Source organism: Amblyomma americanum, chromosome 6 (assembly GCF_052857255.1).
Source record: "Amblyomma americanum isolate KBUSLIRL-KWMA chromosome 6, ASM5285725v1, whole genome shotgun sequence".
Classification (NCBI taxonomy): domain Eukaryota; kingdom Metazoa; phylum Arthropoda; class Arachnida; order Ixodida; family Ixodidae; genus Amblyomma; species Amblyomma americanum.
The window spans coordinates 66,552,644-66,575,406 of NC_135502.1; the positions used below are offsets into that span (position 1 = coordinate 66,552,644).

At 45.4% G+C, this 22,763-nt stretch overlaps 1 protein-coding gene across 1 annotated transcript in view; it reads left to right on the forward strand.

The window, feature by feature from the left end:
* Positions 1-18,755, forward strand: part of ics (ras suppressor protein 1) — a 36,871-nt gene extending 18,116 nt beyond the window's left edge. The window contains exons 8-9 of the mRNA XM_077627211.1: positions 10,899-11,031; positions 14,391-18,755. Of these exons, the coding sequence (XP_077483337.1) occupies positions 10,899-11,031; positions 14,391-14,484 (227 nt within the window). The 3' untranslated portion in view covers positions 14,485-18,755. The remainder of the gene's footprint in view (positions 1-10,898; positions 11,032-14,390) is intronic.
* The last annotated feature ends 4,008 nt before the right edge of the window (positions 18,756-22,763 follow it).

Below are 22,763 nucleotides of genomic sequence, written 5' to 3' on the forward strand. Positions count from 1 at the left end.
TTAGCGGCCAGATTTGAGAGCTAGTGTCCCTCTTTGCGGTGTAATATCAAGAAGTGATAGTCGGGCTTGTCCTGCTTGTTCGAGGTGACGTGTTGAAACCTTATTGGTGAGTTTTGCTGAAGGTTGAACTGAAAATGGTGTGCATGCTTGAATAGACTAAAAGTCATTCAATTGTTTGAAAGGCAATGAAGACGAGAGGCCTAGAGGTTTCATTCTGTGCCATGCCGAATGGCCCATTATGCATCTCCAGTGTCCCAGATGTCTTGAATATAAAGGGAGCTCTCGTACTGTCTCCTCTGGAACTTAGTATTTCCAAAGATGCTACAGGAGCTCCATTACACAGCTTGGAAGCAAACCTCTTGTGCTCTGTAGTTTTGATATTGGCCGTACGTTGGTACACTCAGTTGCTGTCATGATGACGGGCCTAATGAGATATGGGAGCTAATTGTGCTGAAGCTCCCATTTTATAATTTATTGATTTGCTCAATATAGACAGCACGTGTTATCTCCTCACCCCTTGTCCAAAGAGCTATACATGTCACAGATGCCACCACTTTTTTATAGTAAAGACACTTTTAAAATGAAACGGTTATAGTAAACTGCGTCTGGCCATGGTGACATACATCACGTGAAATGATGACATCGTGACTGAAGACTGTCAAGCAGCGTTATTTGAGTTGGCTTAATCATTAGGCTTGTGAGCTGTGAGGGGAAGCCAACTTTTCGACTGTCTTGGGGCCATGAGGCAAAGCACTTGACGCGCATGGGAAAAAAAAAAGTAAACCTGGCTGTCAATGTAGGAAGGTGATTGGGCTGCTGAGAATGGAAAGACATGAAATGTGCTGTGAGGAGTAGAGAAGAGAAGGGCGAATGTTGCAGCACTGGGCAACGCGAAGCACGAGGGAGTGGCAGCAAGAAGTGGAAGCACGGTGGCATTGTGTGGGTGGTGTTTCTGCGCTTTATTTTTTTGTACGCGTTTCTTAACTGTTGCCTCGTGGTACTTCCACAAGACTTAGATGAAATTGAAAACATGATAACATAAAATGTGATAATTGAACATAAATTATGATCATATTGTTACGTGGTCCAATGCGGGAACGACGCAAGAACGCCCTGGGCACAGCACACAGGCCAAGAGCACAGGGCCCGCACAGAGCACCCAAGCCCAGAGCACGCGCACCTCTGAGACACTTTGTTCACCTCGTCTTCACCAAAAATATCCGTTGCACGGCCCCCGGTCGCAAAAACATTGTCTCTGTGTAGATTAGGGCGTGGCAAGGGATGGCGAGAGGTAGGGCTTGAGGCGAGAGACATGGACAGCGTCACGCTGGGGTGCATGGGAGGTGGTCTCTGGGAAGGCCGGGGCGATCTCGTAGGTGACAGCGGTGACCGGAGCACACGGTATGGGCCAACATGCCAGGACTGAAGTTCTTCGCAAAGCCCGACGCGGCGTGATGGCGACCAAAGCAAGATGAGAGCACCAGCGGAGAAAGCGGCAGTGGCGGCGGTCGTAGTAGTCCTGCTGTGAGCCTGCGATGCTAGTAGTCGGGATCACGCCAGTTGGCGGGCGTGGTCTGCCCGGGCAGTTTCGTCGTGTGCGTATTCAGAAGGCTGAGAAGTAGATGTCGTAAGCAGCGTGTCCACCGCTGCAGCTGAAGAAGTGGTCGTAACGGATCCGTCCACGAAAACATGCTGGGTGTTAGTATACATAGATGTAATGTATGACAGCGCCAGCTGTTTCAGTCCGACTGTTGGAATGTGCGTTTTCTTTGTTATCCCTGGGATTGTTGTCCGTATAGATGGTTTTGGTACTGCCCAAAGTGGCACCTCCGCAATCTGGTGTGGCGCGTAGTTCGAAGGCAGCGCATTGCGCTGCATCCAAAGGGCTCTTGAAAAGGCTGCATCTGGACGCACCGCACTAATGTTAGTCAGGGGGTGATGACGATGCCTGGTCAGATGCCGCAAATGCACACGAAGTGGCTCCTGTTGAAAATAAATTCGTGCTGGGCAGGCGCGGGCCTCATAAAATGTGCCCCATGTAGAAGTTTTACATGGCAAACCCAAGCATACTCTTAAAGCACGAGTCTGCGCGCTTTCAAGCACACGCAGGCCTGATAGTCTGACCCCCGAGAGAACGGGTGCACTGTATCTGAGAAGGCCGACTACCAGCGCCTGGTACACGTGTAGTAAAGATAGCTCAGAGGGACCCCAACATTTTCCTGCCATACACCGCACAATGCTTGCAAAGCTGTCGAGCTTTTTCTTGAGCACAGAAATGTGCTTCGTCCAGGACAGGTCACGGTCTATCGTAACACCTAAGAATTTGTGATGTGTTACGTATGGAACAATTTGCCCGTCGATTGTGACCGGATACCACGCCATTATCTTGCGTGTGAAAGCCAATGTTAGGCTTTTAGTTGGCGAAAGTTCAAGCCCCTGACGGCGCAAGTACGCAGACGTAATGGACACCGAACGCTGCAATCTTGCGTGCACTTGGGGACACGTGACACTTGATGTCCAGATGCAAATATCGTCTGCGTAGGCGGATATTGAAACAGTCTGCGGTAGTTGTTTGAAAAGGCCAATGAGCACGAGATTGAACAACGTTGGACTGAGCACTCCTCCCTGAGGAACACCACAAGCAACATGATGATCTGCTGTGTCACCTTCAAGAGTCTCCATGTAGACTGTCCGGTTTGTCAAATAGCTTGCAATCCAATTGTGTAGACGTCCGCCTATACCACATTCTTCGAGTGCATTTAGTACTGCATCATGCTGAACATTATCGAATGCGCCCTTTATGTCGAGGAAAAGAGCAGCAGTCAACCTGTGACGGCGTTTTTCATGTTCTACCGTTGACACGAGATCAATTACACTGTCGATGGCAGACCGGCCTTTGCGGAAACCCGTCATTGTGGAAGGGTATAGCCCATGTTTTTCAAGGAACCATTCTAGACGGGTTAGCACCATACGCTCCATCGTCTTGCCAATACAACTTGCCAGAGCTACTGGTCTGTAGGATGTTAATGTGAGTGGCGATTTCCCTGGTTTGAGCAAGGCCACAATGCGGCTTCTTTTCCACTGCTGTGGTACAGTGGCAGAGGCCCAAGAGTGGTTGAACAATGTTAAGAGGGCTTCCATTACTTGTGGGCCTAGATGACGAAGCGCATTGTATGTTATTCCATCAGGTCCTGGGGATGAAGGATGCGTGCAAGCAGAAAGAGCTGCTTTCAGTTCTTGAATTGTGAAGGGGATGTCCAGTCGATCGTCCATCGTGGGGGGAGCACAGCGATGCTGCCGAGGTAAAGAAGTGCTTCCGGCAATTCTCGAGCAGAAATCCTCTGCCACCTCTAGTTCTTGCCGTCTATCATGAAGTGCCAATGCACGGAAAGGGTGTTTCTGCTGGGGAAATGTCGGCAGTGCTCGAACAACGTGCCAGATTGTGGTGAGTGGTTTGCGGGGATCCAATCTGCTGCAAAATGACCGCCACCGTTGTTTGCCTAGGTTCTCCAAATAGCGCTGTATTTGCTTCTGGGCACGTCGAGAGGCCCGGAGATCCGAGACATCCTTTGTCCTCCGGTATTTTCTTTCTGCGCGCCGACGAATCGCCCGAAGCTGCGCGTAGATCACATCCACTGGTGCTGTGGAATTTGGCGCTGAGATATTGCGTGTTGCATCGTGCATGGCCGAAATAATACGCTGTTCCACATCTGTTGGATCAGCGAGTTTCCCACAGGTTTTTTCTAGAACAATGCGGAAAGCACTCCAGTCGGTGCAACGTATTTTAGCATTTGGAAGACGGTGAAACCACCGTAGCTGCACATACGTCGGTATGTGGTCACTTCTATAACTTTCAATATCAGCACACCACGTTGCGAACGATGACAGGCGCCTGGATACAAATGCAAGGTCCAGGCAGCTGCTGTAGGTAGTCCCGCGTAGAAATGTCGGCATGCCATCATTGAGCAAAACGAGACCTGCATTGTTCATGAACGTGGCGATATCCCGTCCTCGAACGTTCGTAACGGCGCTTCCCCAGCCGTGATGATGCGCATTGAAATCTCCTACTATTATATGGGGTTCCGAAACGCTGTCAAGTAGCGATTGTAGTCGTAGGGCATCAAATAGACCCCTTGGTGGTATGTAGCCACCTATAATAGAGATTGTGCGCCCATTCAAAGTCACAGTGTGATTGCTACATACTCGTTGCTACTGCCCCCAGGAATTTGATGCCAAACGTAAGTGAGGTCACGACGGACGCATAGTAGTACCGTGCTCAAATGCCCAGCCGCTTCAGAGAGGAAACTTTCATAACCGGACAGTCGAAAAGGAGATGTGATATTAGGCTCACATATTACAAGCACCGGAAATCGGTATTTGAAGATCCTCTGCCTGAGATCTGCTAGGCGGCCTCGCAGACCTCGAGCATTCCATTGTAATACTGTTGATCGAGAGATTCTCTCCTGCAGTGAGGGTGCTGACGACGGTAGAGCCATAATTTTGACTGCTATTAAAGGGTGGCAAGCACCGGTTCAATAGCGTCTAAAATTTGGACAGCAGCCTTAGCAATTGGCGTGTCCACTCCAGCAATTATCAGCCGTAAGGTGCCTATCAGCTGTTTCAGCATCACCCTGATTTGATCATCTGTTGTCGACACAGCCGGCGGACGCACAGGCGGACGTGTCACAGAGCTTACAGTACGCGAGGTGAGAGGGAAAGCTGGGGGAGAAGACAATGACGTCGTCGAGATAGCAGAGGCGCGTGGATCATTTGAATCCGTGCAGAAGGACGTACATCATACGCTCGAAGGTGGCCGGCTCGTTGCATAAGCCAAAAGTCATAACTCTGAACTGATACAGCCCATCAGGTGTCACAAACGCGGTCTTCTCACAGTCCCGGTCATCCACTGCTATCTGCCAATAACCGGATCGAAGGTGCGATAATCAACAGAAAAATGCCATGAGCCATCCTTTTTCTTCACAAGGATGACTGGCGAGGCCCAGGGGCTGTAGGAGGGTTTGATAATGTTCTTATCAAGCATCTTCGTAACCTCGGCGTTAATGATCTGGTGCTCAGCGTGGGAGACTCGGTATGGTCGACGACGGATAGGAGAGGCATCCCCGGTGTCGATGCGGTGCTTCACAGAGAGAGCTTGGCCTAGCAGGATGTTATTCAGATCGAAAATGTCCGAAAAGGATTCCAGAAGGGCTCGAAGCTGTGCAGTTTGGGCGGGTCGCAGGTCGGAGGGCAGCATGGTCGCGAAGGCGTCTGAAGAAAGAGAGGTAGGCTGGGGATCGCCTGAGTGATCTTGAGAAGGGTCGGTGTCGAGTGTAGCGATTTGGCACAGTGCGAGAAGTGAGATCGTAGCAACGCAAATGCCGGATGGAAGAACTTGAGGAGCGAAGCCGAAGTTGAGGAATGGCAGAGACAGTGTGTTCGCCTTGACCACGGCGATGGCATAGGGCAGAGCAATGTTGCGGGTCAGCAGGAGATCGGTACTAGGCGCAACGAGGTAGTCGCCATCGGGAACAGGGAGAGAGGTTGTCAGTGCAACAAAGGAGGTGGCTTGAGACGGCAGGCGAGCATAGTCTGCATTGAACAGGCGGAGAGAAGGATCGACGTGCGCGGAAAGGAGTTGTGGGAGCTCGAGTTGGAGGACACTGTGCGAGCAGTCAATCAGAGCTTAATGGTCGGAGACAAAATCCATGCCGAGAATGAGGTTGTGGGCGCAGGTGGACAAAACGGTGAACTGAACCGGGGTACTGTGGCCGGCAACAGTGATGCGAGCAGTACATAGTCCGTCCACATCAGGGGTGCCTCCATCCGCCACGCGCACGAGGGACGTTGCAGGTGTGAGCACTTTGCAGAGGCGACGGCGAAGGGCAGAACGCATCACAGATACGTGTGCATCAGTGTCAATGAGGGCGCGCACAGGAAAACCGCCGATTGTGACGTCCAGTAAGTTCGGATGGGTGGTCAGTAGAGGATTTCTGATCGGGGTCATTCATGCAGCGTCACCGGGGAGTGTCTATAGCTGGTGCCGGGGTGTGTCTATAGCCGACGGAAGAGCAGACGCCATTCACGCATAGTTACTCTTTGGCTCTGACAAATTAGACTACTGCCAGCCGCGTTTCACAAGTTTTTAATGTAGTGCTTCGTCAGTCATCATTTGTGCTCCTGGTCTGGCAAGCAACCGATGCTCGTTCGCGGCTACATTCAAGATGACTGCCATTTTTTACGCCAAAGAAACAACATCCTGGCTCCGAGCCGCAAGTTTGACGTCCGCAACAGGTGATACAGGTGTGGTGTGGCAGCTGCAGCGAGGAAAATTTTCAGCTGTTCCACACGATGTCGTGATGTGGATGTTTGCGAAGTGCGGGGTTTCGCTGGACGGCGACATTAGAATGATATGCTGTGGGACTGCAGCAGCGATCACGATGGCAGCGCTTGTGACGACGATGGCGCAAGTGTGGACGAGTAGTCTAGTGACTAATACATTTTTGTTTTGGAATGTGCCCACTGGCACGGCAGCGCGCGGCAGCTGATAGCGGCTCGCAATAAACAGCGGCCGCTGGGTAATGCTATCGCATTCAACTATTCAAGGCCAAGCTTGAACAACCTCGGAAGTTATCTTTTTATTTTTTGGAAATGTGATTTGGGGGGGTCGACTTACATTCGAGTCGACTAACAATCGTGTAAATACGGTATATGCTGAGGTGGTTTTCATGCTTGAAAAACCGTAAGGATGTCCAATATATCTCTTTGCATCCTGAATTTTTTGTGCATGAGCATGGAAATTTGCAGTGGTTTTTCCTGTTGAGAAGCTATTAAAAAGCATGCAAAAAATTATGAAGACAGTGAGTACAATGGTTTTCAAGGGAGAACCATGTCCAGTATACTGGACATAGGGATTTATTTGTTGCACTAGGAGTAGCACTTTTGCATCTGCGCTGGAAGAATAGTCGCTACTTTCTTCGCTATGAATCAAAGACTCTGCCTGGAATTATTCCGCTTTGCCGCCTGAGTGCAAATCGACATCAAGATCTGACAAGTCTCCAAACACGGCATTGGGAGACATGTAATCTTGGTGCCAGGAATAATTAAAATCAAACATAACCTGCTTGCATGGGGATTTGAACAATACACGCCAATTGAATACTAGTGACCAGTACACTGGACGTAAAAATATTGCAGCATTGCAAAAAATTACTCATAACTAGGGCATATTTGGAGCTACACTGTTTCAAATGAAGTTTAAATGACTCGCACAAATTTATTTATTTATTTGAATTGCGTGAAGAGAAAACTTTAAAAGAAATTACTTACTTGAGCACGTCGCTCGCGGCGGTCTGCTCGTGGAGGATGGCATTACTCTGTGCTGTCCTTCTAAGAAGATGCGACCAAAAGAGGAACTATCATAATCGAGACATTCTTTGTCTCTTCCGGAAGCAGTGAGAGTGGTTTCGGTTTTGATTTAGGCTTTGTTTGCTCTTTTTCTTATGTCCAATGTACTGGTTGCTGGGTCGGAAAAGGATATTTGCATCGGACGGCAACTCAGGAAGACATTTTAGAGCACAGCAAAGTAGTAGAGCCTAATGTCTTCGAGGTGCCAAGCATGCCAGCTGCCAAAACAAAAATGCTTGACCGCTGTCTTGTAATGGGAATGATGATCGGGTTGTTCATAACAAGGTTTCAGCATTGTATTCTATTGTAACATGCATACCATTTTGAGGCTTGATTGCCGTGAATAAGTATCTGTGTGTTAAAATTGGGCAATTATGGTACTATGCTAATATGCTTGTGGTCACTTCGCTGCTTCACCAGTCCGGAAAGATGCAGAGTGAACCTTGAAGGTTTGGTGAGCGTACCGTATCTAACCCTGTGAGGAAGCTAGCTAAGCTTGTGCATTGCTTTCATTTAGTGGTAGGTGTCCTACACGTATCCACCTCTTTTGTTGTTTTGGCTAGTGAAGAATAAGCATTGTCTATGCATGACAGCGAACCTTATTTTTACAGCAACAGCTGTTAAGGATACATTTCCCGCTTCTGCAACATTGTTGGCGTAGCACAGAGCATGGACAAGGAGCAAAGGGTGGTGGTACTGCTTGCCACACTACAGATTTGTGAGGTCCTTTCTGCGCAGCAGCATGAACTAGTGCTTTTGCCGTTTGTGTCTGTATGCATAAAGGGCACCATGCAATGGCACAGCGAATGGCACATTCAGCACTGTGGGTAGAGAGTTTTTTCACAGCCACATGGCTAGCATGGCCAAATCAGTAACGTGTTGCTGTTGCTACTGTTGCCATGCTTGCTTAACCATATTTACCATATGATGGTGATGGAACACCCTAATAGCTGACAGAACCCTCTAATAGCTGTCAATGATTGTTGCATTACACAGACATAGTAACCGGTGGTCAGTTTCTTTTCACTTGCACTTGGTTGATTTATGGGGTTTAACATCGCAAAGCAACTTGCCTATTAAGGATGTTGTAGTGAAGGGCTCCAGATAGTTTCAACCACCTGGGGTTTTTATGTACTGACATCGCACAGTACGCATCCTTCGAAAGGCGGCCACCGAGGCTGGGATTGAACCCATGTCTTTCAGGTCAGCAGCAGAGCGCCGTGACCACTGAGCCACTGCAGCGGCTTGCACTTGCACTTGGAAGAACACTGACAGGACAGTAGGCACATAATTTCAGTTGCTTGCTTTCTTCTTTCAGATAATGCGTTAGACATAAGAATACATGGATCACAGCATGGCATTCGCCTATGATCGCTATATACTTTATAATTGAATTTCTTCTCTCATGCTGTTTCGGCTTTGGTTTCAACAATCGAACAATGGCTATGACTTATAGTTAACCTTTAGGTCATATGAGGAACAAAAAAACCTGCAATATAAACACTATTACATAGTTTTAATTCACTACAACACTTGAACCAGCCTGCTTCAAGGGCTGGAATGACAACAAACATGTCAGTAGTTATGCTGACATTCTTTTTTTATGCCTCTCATAGCCCGAGTCAACTATACGTCACAGCCATTGCCCACTGCGGTGCACGCAACCTCCGCAGGAAGAAGAGTGGCTCACAGCTAGGAAACAGGCTTCCAAGTTCACAAAGGAGACGTTTATTTGTGCCATCTTCTAGCGACACTTACTTGATCACCCCGTCCTCTATGCTCTGAGCATACCTGCATGTTTCCATAACACGGTCGCTGAATGCTAAACGTATTGCGATGGCCATGCAGATAGGCTGACCGTTTCAAATGCAGTACTTACTCATGTTTTCTTACTTGCCTCATAATTCATTTTGTGCACTACAGCAATCAATAATTGACACAGGTCAGCATTTTTAATGCCTCATGCCTGTATTCGAGTGTAAGTGCAAGCTGGTTGGTCCTGGTGCAAGGGTATCGTATTCTGGTATATATTCCTTGAAGTTGGCTTGAGAACCTTTGGGGTGCCACTTTTTATTTAGCTGCGGTTTTTTGTAGTCCTTTTAGTAATGAAGCTTTGTACATGTTATTTGTTTGAAATAAGGGAGTAATTACTTATTAGCATCCACCGAAGCATAGCCATACAGCTACAAAAGAAAGCTAACATTGAAATGACCCCATTCCCACCTCAACTGCAAAGTTTCTGCGAAAGCTGTAAAAGCTGTATAGCTTTCCTTTGGAGTCATAATGCTGCACTTAAATGCATGCTAAAGAGAAATTACTTCCTTATTTCAAATGTACTCCACCTTGGTAGTTTCGCCAAAAACAATTAAGTTATTGATTCCACCACAGTTATACTGCTTAGACTATGATTAGTCATCCGGCTAGTTTATGGGCTAGTCTGTTACTCATTAATGTACTGCTTTTGCGCCATTATGTGCTCTGGCTGTCATTTTTACCTGCCACTGTGGCTCAGTGGATAGGCCGCTCAGCTACTGAACTGGAGGACCCAGGTTCAGTCTCAGCCACAGCAGCTGTGTTTCGGTGGAGGCGAAAATCAAAAAACGCCCATGTGCTATGCGATGTCAGTGCACGTTAAAGAAGCCCAGATGCTCTAAATTAATTCGGAGGAGCGCTCCTTTACAGTGTCCCTCATAGCCCATGTATTGCTTAGAAGTTTTATACCGCTGTCATGCAGACAGCACTAAGGCCTTTGTGAATCAGGTTGTTCAAAGGCATAAGGAGTACAGCTACATGGCACAAATGTTGCACCTTTACCACTATGGGTCTTGGAGGTGAAGGCGCCCGTCAGAGACCTTTGGAGCCCAAAGGCACGACGGCCTTCGAGAACCTGCGATCGCAGTGCCGTCCAGCGTCAAAAAGTAAAAGCAAAGAAAAAACATATGCAGCTAACAATGTTTGAAAACATCTTTAGAAAATGCACGAGGTATGTCTGGCTTCGGTTTTTATACAGATGTTTATATTTTATGCCCAGATTTCAAGACAGTAAAAGTGTTGCAGTAACATCGAGTGCTCATGGTGGCCAAGGAAATACACAAAACTTGCTGTTGCTGATGAGAGTAGCTGTTGCAGTTTTTTTAGGGAAGCAATTAGAATAAAAAATTGTCTGAGCTCAACGAATGAACAGAGTACCCCACTTTAATTTTAAAACTCTCACTTCCGCTGCTTCAAGCAAAGCAGCAGGTGCTAAGCCTCAACAGCTGTTTCACCTTTAGGCTGCACTGTGTAGCTGCGTCGCTGCTCCTTTGAGCTTTCGCTCCTTTAGTGAAAAGAGTGCCTTTGCTCGAAAAGCCTTCGAGGAATGCTGCGTGATGGGGGTATTACACTCCACAGTTTATAGTTTATCTCATTTGTTGTTATAAAATTGTGCTGTGCTGTACTAAAGCTGATCAAAAGAATATGGTAACTGAACTGTCATGTTGTACTTGTCTCTGCAGGCAATCTCGATCTGGCCAGCCATCGTTGCGTTGTACGAATGGATGACAACCCCTGGGTGGCCCCCATTGCTGATCAGCTGCAAATTGGCGTCTCACATGTTGTTGAATACATTCGGAGTGAGACCTACAAGTAGTAAGTATCCTTTTTGTTTCTTCCTTCTTTCCACTCATAGAAATGGCACATCAGTACAAAGCTTTGAAGGTTTCTTATTGTCGACTGCAACATTTGGTTTAAGCAGCCAGGCCTTCAGCTTTTTCCAGGTTGTGCCCCTTTTTATGCTATATTTGTCTTGCTGTGGAATTGCTGTAGCGAGCATTGCAGAGGAACAGTTACTGCAATACACAGGGTGTATCAGTGAATGTCACCAGTAAATTTTAAAAATGGGCTTTTTGAGATATAAAGATGGCTTTTATTCCGGAGTGATATCAGTAATTGGGGGTGTCAAAAAATGTGTGAATCATGTTAACTGGTAGGCCAGTAAACTATTCTAGTAGTCAACTTTTCACTGTAATATTTAGGTGCCTGATAGTAACAAATTCATAGCTGGCCATTAGTGATAGCCATGTTAGATTTGTAATTTTGAAAATGCGGTTATGCTTGGTATTGTGATGCTGAACATTCTGGCTATCACAGCAAGAACAGAAACCGTGCGGCTGTAAAGCACACTAAGCCCCCCCCCCCCCCCCACACACACACACACACACACACACACTCACGTGCGCGCGCATGCACGCTCACGATACTGTGGGCATGGTGTTGGCATGAGCATAAGTTCATGGGCTTGATCCCAACTGTGCTGGCTGAATTTCAGGTGAGGTGAAATATAGGAACGCCTGTGTAATGAGTACCCTTCACAACATATTGAGCAACCCTGTCACAGATAATACTGCCGTCACATGGGCACTTCAGTCAGTTTTGTAGCCAGAAAATGTTTCTTTGGGGTTTCGAGATATTTCTTCTCTGATTTAACCTTTCTGTGCTCCCCTGCATCCAAATGTTTTCAGATGTAGGAGCCTTGCCTTTTTATTGCTGTTACATTTCCTCCAATTTTGGTATAACAGCTATGCTAGCCTACTGATAAACATAATGAGCGTTGCTCGGAGCAGCCGTGAAGGGGTGCCATTATGTCGACTTTTTTCAAGGGAGGCTCGAGCCCCAAGATCCTCACCCCCATGGATACACCCCGACTTCGATCAAGTCAGTCAAAATAAAATTCAATGCAGATTTAACATTGCTTTCAACATGGGCAAATCAACCATGATTGAGCCCGATCCTACTCGACCCCAAGCTGTTCCTGAAGTACAGTAGAGGTTTAATCTTGGTCGAGGGATGCTACTTCATGAAACAACATTATTCAAACTGCAAAGGAAACATACAGAAAGATATTGTATCAAAGCTGTAAAATTTTAAAATTGCTTTTTATTTCATTCAGTGCAGCTAAATTTTCAAAATTATATTAATGCTGTCAACAATGCCCGCTTACCTGGCAGTGGTAAACAAACGCGGAACCCATGTGCACAGGCCAGTCATATGTTGTATAGCAGGCATTTTTGATGGAACTGACTGTAGCTGCATTACAGCCTTGGAATCCCTGATGAGCAATTTTTTGTTTCCTTTTATTTGAGTGCAGACCCATTTGTTTGCCGCCATTTGTATGATCATTTGTGTGTGCAGCGCCCCCTGACTTTTATCAGGCCGACTTTGGTTGGGATCGGGAGAGAATATGTAGCAGCATTTCATTTCGGGCACACTTGATACTACAATCCAAATCAGATTCAGTTGGTATCATAAGTGCCAATGTCCCAGCAGTATAAGAAATTTCAGAATTTTACCTGAATTAATAGTATAACCTTATTCAGTTGCAGTAAGCTTAGCCAGAGGTGCTAGGCACTGTCAGCCATAAAAGTTTGCGGGATCTGCGATGCGTGGCGAAGCGAAGCAAAACTGCATTGCTGCGCAATCTGCCGTCACAGAGCATGGTGTCGAGGCTCACTCACAGTACTGCCACAGCAGGCATGCCATGATCCTCGACACCGGGCTCTGTGACAACAGATGGCGCAGCAATGCAGTTTTGCTTCACTTCGCCATGCATCGCAGATCCCGCAAACTTTTGCGGCCAACAGCGTTTCTCCACCCTTATTCCCCTCTCTTCCCGAAACTGGACATCATATTGCATCACTTTGTTTTCCTTAAAGACCCCTGATGGGGTGTTACTTGCAAATATTGACGGGCAGGTTTTGGTGGTGATATGTTGGGGGAGGGTATTCCAATTCGTTGCTGCTGGTAAAAAAAAATGAATTGGTAAAAAGAGTGGTATGGGCACGTGGACGTGAAACTTGAAGCAGATGACCGTTGTGAGGTGACCTGCATGGTGGGAGTGTGCAGATGTACGGTTCCTGTCTTAGTGGTAAATAAAAGAACTTGTGAAACGGGGCAAAGTTGGTGATACGACGGTGAGTAGAAGGATTAGACAAACCGGACTGATATTTTAATTTTATAGGGACGATATTCTAATGTTATAGGAATGAGGAGTGAATAAATCTGGTGGCTCTTTTTTGTACAGTCTCGAGGGTGTTTGTTAAATATGCTTGATGAGGGTTCCAGATGGCCAATACATATTCCAGTTCAGTTCTGGTGAGAGAGTTGTTTGCTTGTAGTTTAACATGTTTCGGGGCGTCCCACAGATGACGCTTTAAGAAGCCTAGTGTTTTGTTAGCCAAAGATATTAGGTTAGTTGCATGCAAACGCCTGGATAGATCATGAGAAATTGTGACACCCAAGTATTTATATGACTGGACCAGGTCAACGGGGGGTTAGAAATTGTGTGTTGGAAAACAAAAGGTGTGCGACGTCGATGAAAAGACATATACTTACATTTGTTAGGGCTTACACCAATCTTGCACGTGGTTCAGGTCTGCCTTTAGGGATTCTTGGTCACAAGGGTTAGTTACTGAACAGTAAATAACACAATTTATACTTTTCTTTTGTAAGTTCATTCATTAATTCATAGCAAGTTATCCTATTTTAGGGAGTATGTTCTTTACAGTTATGACCAACTGCTATTAATTAATCATTCTTGACCTGTGAGAGATCACTAAATACTTGCCTTTAGTGTGTGCAGTAATTCCTATAAGCTGTAATTCCTAAAAGCCTCCCTTTTTTTGCAACACAGTGAAAAACTCTTCCTTGCATAGTTACATGGGTAAACTTGAGTACTTGTTATAGTGTGCTTTAATTATAGTGGTTGCTAGTTTCAATTCTAGCGTTGTTGCTTGAAAGTTTCTTGTCTCATTGAGCTGATAAGGTCCAAGAAAGTTTCAAAATGCAAGTTCAGATTATGGCAATATTTAGCAGTGTTCACACTTTGCCTTCGCGTTGCAAAGGCATTGGTGTTGCTTTTCTGGCACAAGGATTCGTTTCTACTTTCTGCATCTTCAGTTGAGGTTGTTTTGTAATGCATTTTCCTTTTTTTTTTTTGCTTTGTGTGACAGTGTCTATGGCCGCAACACACACAGCAGCATGTCCCCCCCACCGAAGAAGACTGACAAGAGCAAGAAAGTGAGCAAAAAAAGAGACCACAACTGAGTGCACATTCAACTGCTAACTTGACCGGTTGAGGTTAGTGCTCATGGTTAGTGGGATTTTTGATGCTTCTCTTGCAACCATGACAGCCAAAGACTACCACCACGAGGCCAGTGTCTTAATGTGCCGTGACAGACTTCAGAAAGTCTGAAAGTGATCAAACCTGCAATGATATTCTTGATTGCTGAGGTGCAGGTGGTGCATGGAAAAAGCATTGTTGAGGCTTCTCTGTGCAGTGTTTACTTATGACACGTTGATGTTGTCATTGTGCGAGCGTTCTGCTGGCATTGCAATGGGCCAATGTTGAGGAAATCATTAGCTTGTGGCTGATCTGTGTGGAAGCAATTCTGGGAGGAATTTCTTGGAGCAGGAGCTTGCACACAGCGTTGATTGATGATTGTTACGATGAGCTTTTGTAATAATGCCAGGTGATGCTAACTTTTAGATGCAGCAGTGCATTTGCTATGGAACGCCAAAAAGTCCCGGCTCTATTCTTGCTCTTGTTTAAGCCCGGCAGCTCCTGTTATTGGATGATCCATGTGGTACATTTGCTTGTCCTTTATGAATATTGCAGTTGTAGTGGCTGTGCACCTATTTGAACCCCTGGTGTGTTCAAGCATTCACTTCATGAAAACTTTCCACTCACTGTGCTTCCTGCTTTTTTGTATGCATGCTTGAACACAGATTCACGGGCACTATAAAAATATGCCATTTATGTCGGGACTACAGGGGGATAATTGCTGTTCATTGGGTTTTGCTGCGGTTTGTGCGTAGGTTTCTCGGAATTTATTGCAGGCAGTAGATTTTTGCATGCATTTTTTTTTTGCGGGCCTTCATAAACTACAACATCGGTTGACAGGGTTTCAGCAGGCAAGCAATAAATGTGTGTGATAAGCATTGGTGTCTGTAGACCCAGCTTAGGTATATAACATGCTTGTGGTGTATCTATGTAATGGATACATTTAGATTTGCAATGCTATCAAGCAATGGATTATCATTCAAACTTACAGCTGCCTTCACTTGTCTCTTTGTTTATTCAAGATTATTTTTATGTGCTGTAGTGAATCACGAGAGCTCTTTAGCTGTCTTTTGTTGCATTTAATAGTGCACTGTGGAAGTGATCAGTTGAACTTTTGCAGATGTTTCTTTTGACAGTGCACTTGCGAGGAAACGTGCATCAACATGGAAACCAGGTGGTGTTTACAAGCTGTGGTTGTCTTCGAATTGCAGTTTCGTTAAAAGCGTTGTTGCATTTTGCAATCAAGTTTCGGTACCCATACCAGAAGGTCAGGAAAGGAGATGTTCACTTTAGTGACTTGGTAGCGAGGCACATTCTACAGCCAAGGTTGTTGACATATTGTTCATCATTTGTTCAGGCCTTTGCAGGAACAGCTTTCGCAGAAGCATTCTGTCCCATTTGTTACTGCTAACTGGCGCTGTTAATAGATGCTGTATAGCTCTGTCGAAATGCCATGTTTTCAATCTGGCAGAGTTGGAAGTTTCTGTGTGCCTTTCTTCACATCTGTAGAAGTGCAGTAAAAATTTATATGGCACAGTAGACAAGGTTGTAATGCTGGAAACTTCTTTTTACTGTTTTATTTATTTTATGCTTTGAGCTTTCAATAACAATGGCCAGGCATACTGCTATTGCCTTAATTGTTGTGCCTTAAACTTCTTGTAGTACAGCTTCTTTTTGCTGTTTCAGAACCTTCACAAGACACTGTTGCTAGTTTTGCAAGAGGCAGCCTAAGTAGCAAGTTTACTTTTAACATTATGGGCCCAGTGCTTTTAAGCTGCTATTATGCGTCCCAACATTTTCACAAGCGGTCACAAATGTTCCTCACAATTCAGAGGAGGTCCATGCATTTCATGCATTTCAATGCTGATTTTATGCCTTATATGCAGTGGGGAGCACTTTAAATTGAAACGTGTGTATTTAGAGCCAGGGTGTCAACAGCAGCAGTGCATTGCACTCAATGTCTGCCATAATATTCTGGAATTGGTGTGTTGCATAGGCCATTCTAAAATGATAGCTAATGCATATTTATTGCATTTATTTTCAAGAAGCAGCCTAGAAAAATATATAATAACTGCCAATATGTTGTGTGCATGCAGGTATGGGTCTTTTGGTACACAGCTGGAATTCGGTTTACTAGCAGCATCACCTTTTCTGAACGTCTGGAAATTGGGGAATTGCTGACCATTTAATTTGAATAGCACTATTGTCAATTTTAAAACAGGTATGTGGGTGCAAAATTTTGGCCATTTGCTGCGAAAGCAGGCAATGTTCTCCAGCTCTGCCAAATTACAAGCAAACTTTAGTGCTGTGCATGCATATAACAGGCAGGCTTTATTATTTTATTGCTTGTGTCTTAATTTGAAAGAGAACATTCAAAGCTAACTGTGCTGCCCTCAGGATATATATTCTTGTTTTGGCACACTTATTCTCTGCTTGTGTAAATGAATTCAATGTTTCTTGAGAATTTTTTCTTTTAGCCAAAAAGAAACCTTGGGGTCAAACACTTTGCAGTTTAATCACTTTCAGTGTTTCTGCCAGCCTTGCAAGCACCACATCGCACCTTTGTGATTCCTGCCAGGCAGATAATTGAGGGCTGTGAAAGCCTTTACTCATTTTGAATATCTTGCGTCTTGTGTGCAAGTGCTGCCGTTGTAATATACCTTGTGTGTGCGTCATGTACACTTTGCACTTGTGCCACAATTGGTTCCTCAATATATTTAAATTCTTAGATTGCTGGCTTGTCTTGATATATATGTATATGTTGTCTTATTCTGTGTAGTGTTGTGAAAGCTAAAATAATAGAAACAGGGGGAGGGGTAAAGGTGGAAAAGTTGTGCAGTCCTTCACTCTGACAACTTTATGACAGTGACTACAATTTTCTGAGTTATGAAAAGAATAATAAGGCAAGGTAATGCAATATGGGCTGCTAATGGCTATTGTAAAGAGAAATATGCGCACAACCCAAACCTGTCCTGGTGGGAGTATTGTATCATGCAGAATCACTTACATGTGCCAATTGACTACTCTGCGATGGCTGTTCATGGGCACAGGTCATTCAGGGCTTGGGACGTTGACAATTTTCCCTGCCTCATTGCTATGCTTACGTATGGGGCAAGCTTGAAGCAAGGGATAAGAAGGATGGGCTTTACTGTGGTTGTTTGTCTTTGAATTGTAGCAGTTATTTTTTTCTATAAAGTAATTTATGACAAGAAGATAATGGGCACCCATCAGCCATAAATCCAAGCACTTCCATTTACAGTTGCCGATTAGTTTGCTTGAAAAGAGTACAGCTACTATAACGTCCCTGTGGGAGGGAGGCCGTGCCAAGATGTCTTGAAATCAGTCTTTGGACAAGCTGCAGCCTCAGCTTTCACCGCTCAACATACTTGTGGGATGATTTTGTTAGCGTTAAACACCGCCACCATCAGCTGAGGAATTTTGTGTATAGAAGCTGTTTTTTTGTGCTGAGAATATATGGTGTTTAGTATGTGTTTGCAAAAAGGAAACAGTCATACATACAGACCTCTTTGCTTTTGTAGGAGTATGTTAAGTAAGCATCAATGAGGGCAGGTAGCAAAGGAATGTTCTTGACAGCCCAATATTCAAGATAGCTATGTTCATTGTACTAAGCTGAAGCTGCCTTTAGATTGTCACATTTTATTTCTTGGTAGTCGATTTGAGTGTGTTCCTGGTGTAATTTTTATTGTTACAAAAATGCATTTAAACTGTGGGCATGACAAAGCTTATGTATGTACTTATGCATTGTTTTGTTTGCTCATAGCTTCCTGCTCTGGTGCTATTGAGGATGCAAGTTATGACTTGCAACTCATATCTTGCCAGAGACAGGGGGGAAGCTGGTGTCCATCATATTTTGTTGGTTTTTGTCCTTGTGGTACACCCTTGTTAATTTAGTAGTTTTATCAGCCAGTGTTGTAGCATTATATTAGCTCCTTTTGTGGGAAAATTTGCTTTGAAGGGAAACATTACTGCATATTCTTGTGTTGATATTTCCTTCAGATACACAAGAGTGCTTTAACAATACTGTCTGTTCAGTCTGTCTACTGCTATGTAGTGTTGCTTCATACACTGAAACAATTGTTATACAAGTGCCTGCAAGTTTCAAAGTTATTTGTTATGCTGTTTTTCGCTGAAGTGTGGTCTCTCACAAATAAGGTTTGTAAGCATGCTCATGTTTTAGACCTAACGTTCCTGCTAGTCGCACAATTGAAATAAAGGCTTAATCTATTTACGGTGATGTGTGCCTGTTGTCTGGTTTTTATGTCTACAAGAAGACTGCCCAGAGTTCTCTGGCCGTAACGTGGCCTAGGGCTGTTTACAGGGCAGCTCAGTTTACAGAAACAAAACTGAAGTACTTGCCACCGTAGCAATGCATTTTGTGTGTGTTTGTATGCTCATGGCTTATGGCACATTCAGCTAAGGTGGATTTGTGTCATAACGAATATGTTTTCTGCTCGTTTTCACCTTTGTTGTTTAGGTCAACTGAAAGCTGCTTTCTGCACAAAATTTTACATTGTAGGAAAGCTTGTGTGTAGAATTTGATTCATTAGGGCAGTGGAGCATTGTCATGGCAGTTGAGGTACAGCAGGCATGTTTGAATTGCCTGTATTGCATGCACTGCACCATGCTTGAACTTGTGCCGTGCCTTGTTAATGCTGCATCGACTTTTTCATGGTACAAAGGGAATGTGCGTGATCTCCATTTATAGCTGTAGGGGGATCTTTTTATTGCGGTAGATTATAATCCAACCATGGGGAGGGGGGGTATAGCAAGCAATGTGTTGGTCAGGCATTATTTAAAATAGCCTTGCTATCTGATGTCATAACTTGTTCTTCTGGCCACACAGCTAGATTCAGCAGGCCAGTAAGCTGGGCGATCCAATCCTGTACATGCTACCAAATTGCCTAGAGGGGTGTGCGCTGGCGCAAGCTAGCGCAAACTCAAGTGTGCCACGATACATTCGACACACACTGACAATGCCATGCTGACGTCGTGAGCTGTGTTTCTTAATACTTTTAACTTCCATTCCCTTTTTGTTGCCAGTGCGCTATTGTGCACGCCTTTTCCTTCCACTACCCTCCCTGAAGTCGTGATAAGTTGATATGTCGCTTGTCAGCATTACTGCGAAACAAAATGCTGGTGCGAGGAATGGCCGGAATGTCTTCAACGATGTTGCCACTTATTCAGTGGCCTGGGCAGAAAGCTCTTGCCTAGCCGTAACGCTACCGACTTGGGATTTAGTTGAGATAAAACCTCTTTCCGTGTCAAGACTCCATGTATCACCATTTATTGCATGCGCTGTGAAGCTCTGCGTGCTGTTATCAGCAGAGTCTGCACTCTTGTCTATTTTACTCCATCGGTGTGTTTATAAATAGCTGCTTGCAGGCAAGCATTTTTTTTTTGTAGCCATAGCTACATTACGGTAGCAATTCGAGCCTTCAGCATGGCGGTGCCGTGGCAGTGGTGGCGCCGCCACCACGCTGTCATGTGGTTGGTCACGTGGTGCGAACCAGCTGCCGGAGGCACGGCACCGTGGCTGATCACGTGGTTGGTCAAGTGACCAGCCACGTGGTGCGGAGCAGCTGCTGCTGCCAATGGCGCGTCACGCTGGCGATACCGAGCTGCTACAGCTGTGCGCATGTGCCGTATCAAGTGGGACGAAGATGAAGAAGGAACGCCCAGCGGAACGAAGCGGCGAAAGACTGACTTTGCAATTCAACTGAGCAAGTTCCACTCGGCCAGCTGTAGCTATCGCGTCACTCCAGGTTTAACCAGAGCTAAACCACTGCCAATTTTTTTTGTCAGAAATATGGCTGACACCTTTAGTGGCACATTTTCTTGGGATGCGCATTGTACATTGTGCATCATTAACTACACCTTGCTTCTAGAAACAACACGTGGGGGCTCAGGACTTCGGTGCGACAACGTGTTGAGTGATATCAGTTCATGTTGAAGTCTCCATCTGTTTGGAATTATTCTGGAGCCCCCCACTACCTCTCGTAGCTCATGTAGCTTATGGACCCGAAACCCCTACCATAGTTTCAGGGTTATGTATTGTGTAAAACACAGCGCTGTAGTGGGTGCATTTTACCATAGAGGCCGTCACCTTCCTACGTGCAAGCTCATAGTTTCTCAACATAACCAAGGGCCGGGAAGACAAGGTTTCTTATTTTGCTTGGTTTCTGTTTTGCCTAAAACGTGGATGCTGCCTCTGAATCCGTAGCTGTGCCATGATGCTCTCCTTTGCATGCAGATAAAATATTTTAATAGTGCGCTTTCACTTCTTTAATATATTTAGCACAAGTGTTAGACCGGTATGAAAACTTTTACAGTGTTTCTTCGAGCTGTGCCGCAAGAAGAGTCGCATTATTATGGCTGAATCTGTTTCATGTCGAACAATAGCCATGCGAAATATGAAACCTCATCAAGGCCTCATCTTCCCGGCACTCCAGCGCCTTTTCATGGTGGGTGAAGCAGATCTGCAAGCTCTGAGGGGGGGACCAAGGCTGCAACGCTGCGCTTTCAGTCAAGTCACTTCAAATGTTGTAGGTGGCGATAAAAACATGCTTGCCTTTCATTTTCGAGTGATTTGCAAGGGCATTGCAATGCATATTGGTACACGTGTTGTGAACATTTCTCGCCTATTTATTCACCCTGTCGATCTCCACATTGTCGATTGAAGCAACTCCTTTCTTCAAAAAAGCTAAAGGAGACACTTAAGCTCCGCCTTAAGGGTATGACGCAATAGCATTAATGAGATAATGCCCATATATTTGAAATGCGGAATTGGTCATTCTATACTTTACGTTCATGGATCCCTGGGAGTCCTCTTAACACTCCTGGCATAGTGCTTGAGCAGCTAAGCATTGTGCCACAGCCCTACGATGGAAGGCACTGCAACCGGTGGGGATTGTGAGACCCAGGTTGATTGGTTACAACCGCTCGCGACCAATCATTAATTGAACTGCCACATGCCGTGGTGGGCAATGCCCACAATCAGGTGGGTAGGTTGTGATGTCACAGGGTCACGTGACATACGTGGGCCACCTGCCACTTGAGTTGCGCCTCGGGATTTTTCTTGGATTTTTGGCTCACGGACAACGATGCTGACACCGATGGCAACGACGACACCGGCTTCTCTGCGATGCTAGGCCCTCAACGCTATTGCGTTAAAAATGCTAAGCACTTGTTTTCCGGTTGGTGGCACTAGCTGGAGGGCTTTCTTTGAGGGACATTTGCTGCTGCATTCTTGGCTTGTATCTGAAGGGCATCGTGACATGGTGAAAGGGAGGTGGGGTTGGGAAGGCTTACCTAGAACGCCAGTCACTACTGCGCTGTGCAAGGTTTTGCCACCGTTCCGTCTTTGAGAGCGCCCTTTTCATGATAGACATTGTTGCGGATTTGGACAACTTGCCCTTTTCTGTGGAATGTGCTAGGAACTGCACTAATTCCCTTCCTTTTGTTTTCACGGGATGGACAATTAGATCCCATTCCTGTAATGGTAATGCAGCCCTTTTCCAATACTTTAGCATTATCAATAATTAATGCATGCAGTTTAATTAAGGCTAAGGTGCAATTTTGGCACTCAGTAATCTTTTGCTTATTGAAATCCCCTTTGAAAGTTCGCAGCAGAAGTTCGTACCTTTCTAGTTTTAACGGGAGTGAAATTTTCCATTCAGGACACTAATAAGGTGAAGCCGGCCATTTAGCACTGCATACAGTGCTGTTCGACACTTGTTTGAATCTCAAAACTAATTAACACATTTTAGTACTACTGCTTCATTTAGAATGGCTGCAGCTGATTTCCTCTGTAAGATCAATTCTTGCATTGCTTTTATTGACTGGGGTAATAAAGAAAGTGTCCTTGGTCGTTCATTTACTAATTGAAAGTACAAAGTTGGCCAAAAGTTCCCAGGCCACGGAATCTGCTTTTTAACAGTGTAGCTGGCAAGTTATGCCTCCAGTGAAGGATTCAAGCTCCTCGATTAGGCGGTGAGGACGCGGCTCTTCTTTACCCTCCAGAAATTTTTAGCTCCAAGAATGTCGTAGGCACCCAGATAAAAGGCTTTAAGCAGATTATCTGGTCTGGGCACTTGAACAACGGCATATACTTAATACCCGGAGTTCTCAATTCTGCAAACAAGAACACTTGTATGGCCAAAACGGAATAACTTATCATACCGAGGAACCACCACGTTAGCTCAGTGGCTGTGGCGCTCGGCTTTGTCGGGCACGTGTTCGTGGT